This window comes from Pteropus vampyrus, unplaced genomic scaffold, assembly GCF_000151845.1.
Source record: "Pteropus vampyrus isolate Shadow unplaced genomic scaffold, Pvam_2.0 Scaffold88, whole genome shotgun sequence".
NCBI classification, from domain to species: Eukaryota; Metazoa; Chordata; class Mammalia; order Chiroptera; family Pteropodidae; genus Pteropus; species Pteropus vampyrus.
Genome location: NW_011888869.1, coordinates 683,837 through 691,527, shown reverse-complemented (window position 1 = coordinate 691,527; position 7,691 = coordinate 683,837). Strand labels below are relative to the sequence as shown.

Genomic DNA, 7,691 nt, shown 5'->3' with positions numbered 1-7,691 from the left:
TCTTAAGAAAAATATGATGCTGGAAATTGTCAAAGATGTTTTAAATTTAAGATAATATGTTTAGACAGTAAGAAAAGGCAAATTACCACCACGCGGATGAAGAATTTGAAGTATATGAAGTATAAAATATATTCACTAATACTTCTATAATGATGGCATTTAAGAGTTTTAAGTCTCAAAGATTCATTTGTGATATCACTGGTTTTGTGATAACTTCTCTCCTACTACTTATTACACTGGAGGTTTAGAGTAATTTAAAAAAATAAAGAATTGCTATTGACAATATATATATTTTTAATAATAAATATAAAATGGAAGCATTTGGCTATGGGGGCTCAACATTAACTCTGATAATGCCACAGGGATCTTACAGAATTAAAGGGATTAGGGCAGCCAAGGACTCAGAGCTCGAAATGGGAGACAAGGTAGTTCTTATTCTTAGGGCATACGGGAAGAAAAAGCCATGGGAGAAACAGGCCTATTTTCTTCTATATTGCTTGGAAGAATCTATTAGAATAATATATTAATGTGGCCTATCTTGTTGGGAAAGGAATATTTCTATTTATGAAAAATAGCCATTTTTAAAAACTTTTTTTCTAAAAAATATGACACATACACACAGAAAATCAAATAACCAACTTACTGACACCAAAAACTGAAGTCAATTCAGAAAATTAGCTTATCTTATTTGCTTTGGTTTAATTTTATAAATAAGTAATATTATGTTTTTAAAAAATTAATCTGAGAGTTTTTTTGGTGGTACATGAAATGCAGGTGGAGGGGGAATTCTTTGAAAGGGATCAAAGTAGTACTCTAATATGTCAAGGCAACAAAACCAAAAAAAAAAATATTCATTACCATTCAGTAATTGGCTACCTACAAAGTTATGAGTGGAGAGTAAAAATGAATAAAGTACTTTTCATCGAAGTAAAGAAACAAAGGTACACCCCAGGTCTATGGGAACCCAAAGAGAAATTTGTTAATTACTACAGTTTTTAAAATATGATCAAATATTAGCAATTTCATTTAATTAAACCTAAACCAAAAATACACACACACATAAACATACACACCATCCCTTCTTTTTTTGTGAGGGGAGAGGAAGGTGGTTAGGAAGAAAGGCATCTAGAGAAAGTATCAATTATATAGATGTTTGTAGGTCATATGAAAGGTGTCTGTTTTAAATAAACACTGGAGGATGAGGAGTTAGATTTAACAAGAGTAACAGCAAAAGTAATAGCTAAATAGTTCTCACATGTGGCTTTATTTTGAGGAAACAGAATACAAAATCTAAGATCTTCTGTAGACCAAAGGACACTCATTCGACTTTATCTTCATGATAATGGTTTATTATTTTAAATAAAAGAATATTTGATAAGAGCAAGCATCAGAATCACTGCTGCTTGCAAGTGGGTATTAAAGTAAATGTTTATTTACTATTTATAGAGATTATATCGACAAGCATATTAAAAAATAAAGATAGCTTTGCATTATTTTGTAGGAATCAGCATAGTTCTTGCTTTCCAGAAATTCTAGGAGATAAAACTTCTCTTATATAAAGTGAAAATTTTAAATTTCCAGCAATTATACGTTATACATATTTTAGAAGCTATCATTTTCTTTCATAACTATACTAAAATAAACATGTTCAAAAGAGAAAATAAATTAGCTTACGAAAGGATAACTTCTACATCAATCTGTTCATAAGCAGTGTTCAATCTCATAAAAAAAAAACAAAAAACCTATGAGCGAGGATTCTGGATTGAGATGGCAAATTGAACACATTTCCAATTTTATTCTCACTTTAGAACTCCAGTGAAGGTTTTTAAAAAGAAATAGGCATGGACAAAGAGAATAGGAAAGTGAAATACAATTTTGGACACTGGAAAATCAGATGAATGTATGGTATCAGACACAAGAAAGTGAAACCCTAAAACAGAACCACTAATTTATGTTGCAGAACCCTCAAAAAATAATTATGAACTACCAACACTTGTGGAACGGGGAGTTGAGATGGTTCGGAAAGAAATGGGCTAAAATAAGGAGGAATAAGAATGGGTATTTGAAAAGCAGTTAAATTCCTTACTCTAGGAGAAATCCAGAGGCTAATTATCCAGAAAGGGTTAATGCAGAACACATTTCTGTACTGTGAACCACAGGCACAGCTGGCTCCTCTTTCTTGCTTCATTCATTTCTGAGCCCTTTAAAGGGAAATTACCAGCCCTTCCTTCCTAAAGTAGACTCCTATTCACTCCACTCCCCCACCTCCATCATCCCCTAATCTCCACTTTATTCTTCAGACTGCAGTGGAGCAAGGACCTCATCCGCCTTGTTCCCCGATGAGATGCCGAGACCTAGAAAAGTACTCAGTACATACATAGAAGGTGCTGAATCACATTAGATGAATGAATGAATGGTTCATATCATATATGATATTCACTTATAGTTAACAATTCCTATAAAAGACTTTAATTACAATTCCTATAAATGACTTTAATTACATTTTAATATCTAATCCAAGGTTTCCATTTTCATCCTTAATTTCCTAAATATGCATATAGCTTAAATGATAAAAGTTTTTCTTCATATATGTTTGTCTCCCTTAAAATACATGCAACAATCCACTCATCATTATGCACATACTGTCCTATATCTAGTCCCAATAGAATCAGTTCCTTGAATTTCTCTTCAAATAAATATTGGCCCCAAAAGAGCTGGAGAAATGGGCTCAGGCAGGAGTAGTTACAGATTCTAGACCTGTGGTAGAAAGATAACTCAAACAGAAGTTACTCTTGCTCCCAGTATTCTAAGGAAAAAACCAGAGTACAGTAGGCATACTCAAACATTAAACCATTCTTACACAATCTACACTTGCTCTGATGAGAAAAGTGAGTAAAGGGAACCTCAGGGAAAAGGAACGTGGATATAAAGCCATTTAGATTCTAATTTTAACCTTAGTGTGTTATTCCACCACAGCTTAAATGCTGCCAACTTGACACTCTGCTACCTTCTTCTAGTCAGTCTCATCTTCATGTGGAATCAGAGTAGAAACAAGTCATTTCATAAAGCACTTTTACCAACTGCCTCTCAACTAATGTTTACATACAGAAAACATGAGTTTAATAGGAATAGTGCTCACAAGAAATTTAATGTAAGTAATATTATTTAGAAGTCTACTTTTATTATTTTTTTGTCATAAAGTAATCTAAGAAAATGCTCATATGGAAGGGTTTTATTAGGAAGTTTTATTATTTATAGACTCTTAAAAGTATTAACTGAGAGAAATTGATTAATTTTTTTCAACAAATGCAACTGTTTATTCAAAAAAATTTATAAGTTAATGACTTTTTAAAGCCTACTATTCTTGGGCTCTATGACATCAGACAATTTTACTTCTAAGTATTTTTAATTGCTCTTAGATTCATTTTTCTCATCCAAACTTACCAATGTCATCATCTGTCCTGTCGATTGGGTCCTTCTCCAGGCAGTCTCGAACAATGTCCCGACTCATCAGAGGATCCGATGCCCTCTCAATGTCTTCTTCATCATCATCATCTTCAGAATCCACTGCTGTTTCTGGCAACCCACTCAGGTCCATATCACCAGCCTCACTTTCTGTGGCCTTAAAATAGACCAAAAAAATTTTCTTAACTGTTTTAAATCAAAAGAAGTAAGAACAAGTCTAGTTCAAAATATTAAATTTTGTATTATATCAATTTTCCTGTAACTAAGTGGCATGTGTTAAATACCAACAAATATTTATGTACCAGGCACAATGGAAAAGAATTATTACAACAAAATATGAGTGATTTTATCTCCTATTAAAATTTTGGTTAGGACTAATTAATGATTTTATCTCAATAATATTGATTTCTTATCTGAGCTGTCATAGGCACTTGAAACATAGCAGAATAAATAAAAAGAGTGTTTTCACTCCATTTTTCAAAGATAATGGCTTAAACTAAGAATTCAAAGATGACAACTGATTCTGAGCAATTCCTTCCCCAAAAGAATAGATGAGGACTTGTTAATGCCATGATTGAACAACTTCTCTCCTATTAGACAGTCTTTAGGGAAAAGTGAATCATGAATCAAAGGTAACCTGATAAGTATGCAAACATTAACAATTAGTTCTATTATCCCAATGTCCACTCTCCAAGTATAAATCACCAAGATGTATAAAAGACCATATTCCTACGGGTGACACATTCTTCCTTTCCATTCCTCAACACAGGTGACTGTGTCACCAATCAAATTTCAAGTAATCAAGATATGCTTTCTTAGTGATTAGAATGACAAATTTCAAAATAGTCTCTTCGAAGACCGTTGGGCTATCTCAGTCTAGAATAGTTACCCTTTTTAGGTCATTCTACAGCCTTTTGTGATTATCATCTCAGCAATATGTATATATGTATCATACTGGCCTTACTGGACGTTACATATCCAGAATTCACTAACTGCTTAAGCACAGTAAGAGTGAATTCAAGTAAATATTAACTACATCAATCTTGAACATCACAAATGTATTTTTCTAGACAAAATACTGAAATACTGAAAATATTTTATTATAAAATTATTCTTTGTAGTAGACACATATCATGAAGTTTAATCATAGCCCACATGATTTTCAAAGATAACAAAGACTTTTTTTTTATAATAGGCACATACAGATTTAAAATATCTAGACTCTTTCTATAATTTAGTTTAAGTCGATATTTAAAGAATAAACTGTATTATTTTCTTATCACCTTCCTAAGATCTGGGTTTATATTACAGAACATAAATTTTAGTCCTACATTTTGAAGCAACACAAGCTCATGTTAATATTTTCTCAAGTTTAACAACAAAATTAATCACCTTTTCAGTTTGTTACGTGCAATTTCCTGAACTAAAATTCATACATTATAAGAAAAACCTAAAGCAAAAATAATTGAAGACAAAATACCTACTGAAGTCTTAACTAAAAATGGAAAACCTAATTATCTCTGAAAGCTCTCTAAATGATGGCCTTAACAAACGCTACTGCTGGAGGAAGACCATTATGACCAGAGGCACTCCAGGGGGAGAGTAATAAGGTCTTGTGGCTGAGGCACAGAGAATTAACTGTGGCACGCTCAGAAACCCATGTCCTAATTTAAACCCAGAATTCACCGAATTCTAGAATGAAACTGAAGTAGAACTTGATGTGATGTGGTAGGCCAAGGCTGTGCTCAGAGAAACTAGGCCAACGTTGTTGTTATCACCACCTTAATTCTGACGTCTAGAAATGTGGCAATTTGTTAATGCTTGTTCTGATTACATTTTCACTCCAGTTTCATCTCGACATTGAAGATTATTATTCATCATCATCTTATATTTTCGAATTTATAATAAGTCCTCTATACACACAATCTATTATAGTGTGAAGAAGGGGCACTACTGGAGACAGAAATAATAACAAAAAACCTTTTAATAATAGAGCTATAACAAGATTTTTCTTTAATTTTTAAACACCTAATATATGGTAAGAGATGAAAAATGTATTTTATACCATCCCAAAGAAATCAATAAATGAATGTTAGTTAGTTAGGTCTTAAATAGAACAAAAAGACTTTCCATGTGAATTAGATTACTCTCTCCAAACCTGAGCCCTCCACCCCATTTGTGTAAATGGTCATCAGTTGTTTTCTGTGTTGTGTGTATTCCATTCTTTAAGAAACTATTCATAAAATAACATTCATTAAACCAGTAACTTAGAAAATGATTTTTATTTAAAATAAATATCTTTTATTTTCAAATACTACAGAATTCCTTTGAATAATACATTTTAAATAGAACTTGATACAAATTTTTTTGGAATCTACTAATTTATGATATCAATGTCTCATGAATAATGAGATGTTGGGAGACTGAAATTAAAGTTTAATGAACACTAACTGATTTACAGGAGAAGAGTACTAAGCTTAAGAAAGTCATTTAATCTCTATGGAACTGGTTTTATCATCAGTAAAGTGGAGTTATACCTCGCCATTCATAGAACTATTCTTGGATCGTATAAGAGAAAAGAAAGCCTGTTACAGGCTTCATCTAAAGTCCCTTTTGCAAGGGGACACGGTTTTCACCTCAGTAGTGGCACATCTTTACCCTTCCTCATCCCAGCAATGAGCCTTGCATGCAATATATATTGGCAGAATTTGTTCAAAAAAAAAAAAAAAAATTGTTAAACATCCCAACCCCTTACATACTGTAAACAAAAAGTCTCTCAGGCTAACTCTACCCATTAAATTCTGGCTAAATGGCTCTTACAATAATATAGAAACAGTGATCCTACAATGAATGACTACCATGTATCCAGCACTACATTCAATGCTTTTTAATATATAATGATCTTCATATCAATTCAGAAAATTAGGATTAATACCCCTACTTTTCAGATGAGAAAACACTAAGGGAAATTAAATAAACTGTTCAATGTAAACAAAATAAAATCCAGTAATTGTGCCAGGACTCAAAATCTGATCTAACCAACACAAACTGCTAAATACTTTGCCCACTATAATATTTTGCCTAATTTTCTTAGTAGACTGTCTTCGTAAAAAAAGTAGTTAAAATATAATGAAGCAATGAAATGTTTTCTGCTTTGCTAAGTTATAAAACATGAAATGTTTAAAAATACATATTTGCATATAAACATAAACAAAATACTGGCTATTTTCTAGCTTCCTTCAAACGACAATATTACTAAGATTAATGCGACTCTTTAAACTATTGTAAATAAAGATATGCACACAGACACTTTATATTTAAAAGGTATCTGATTTTTATTGGTCTCAGAAACAAGAAGAAAGGCTTATATATTCAGTTAGGCAAATAACTTCTATCCTAAATTAATTTATCTTCCACATGTACAACCTAACAGATGTAGATGTATATTATAGTTAAATAGTAATAGTCTCAAAAAAAAACTAGTAATAGTCTCAAATCAATGCTGAAAGCTCTATGATTTTTTTATTTATATCAAATGGGACTACATAAATTGTTATTAAAAACATAGTTCTTAAAACTAGTTTATTTTGCATTTTTAAAAGATATCAAGAAAATGAAAAAAACTGAGGATTAAATGCCATAAAGCTTTCGTGAAGCCTTCATTTAACTAAACTAACTACTACACGTTTTATCATTAAGTACTTAAAAATCATTTATGAAAAACTTTTTGCTTATTAAATTTCCCACACATATGTCCATGTTTAAGATAGTTGTTTAATAAGTATTCTCAATATAAATAAATTTTGTGCAGAATTTCAAACATACATATTTAACTCAAACAGCACCTAAGTCAGACCCTGATATAAATTTAGGCTAAAAAGTTATACTGAATGCTAATGTTGACTCTAATTTAACTGAAACAAAGTGAGTAGGAACTGCAGACAAAATCATATATATGCATATACACACACACACACACACACACACACACACACATACATGTAGAAAGTATGAAAATATATTTGGAAATAAATAAAATGGTGGCATTGGAGTGTTTATCATAATTTATGCTATTCCTAATGATACATTATCAATTTTTTTGTTTCAATATAGAGTTTAAAATATATATATATATGTGTGTGTGTGTGTGTGTGTGTGTGTGTGTGTGTGTGTGTGTGTGTATGTATATGCGCCTAAAAGAGAGGAACAATTCTTTAAAGTTTTTA

General features: G+C 31.5%; 1 protein-coding gene across 4 annotated transcripts in view; it reads right to left on the bottom strand.

The window, feature by feature from the left end:
• Positions 1-7,691, bottom strand: part of RAPGEF2 (Rap guanine nucleotide exchange factor 2) — a 222,615-nt gene that overhangs the window by 35,530 nt on the left and 179,394 nt on the right. For all 4 annotated transcript variants that reach the window (XM_023532718.1, XM_023532719.1, XM_011363687.1 and 1 more), the window contains one exon: positions 3,445-3,622. In XM_023532718.1, coding sequence (XP_023388486.1) covers positions 3,445-3,622 — 178 coding nt within the window. The remainder of the gene's footprint in view (positions 1-3,444; positions 3,623-7,691) is intronic.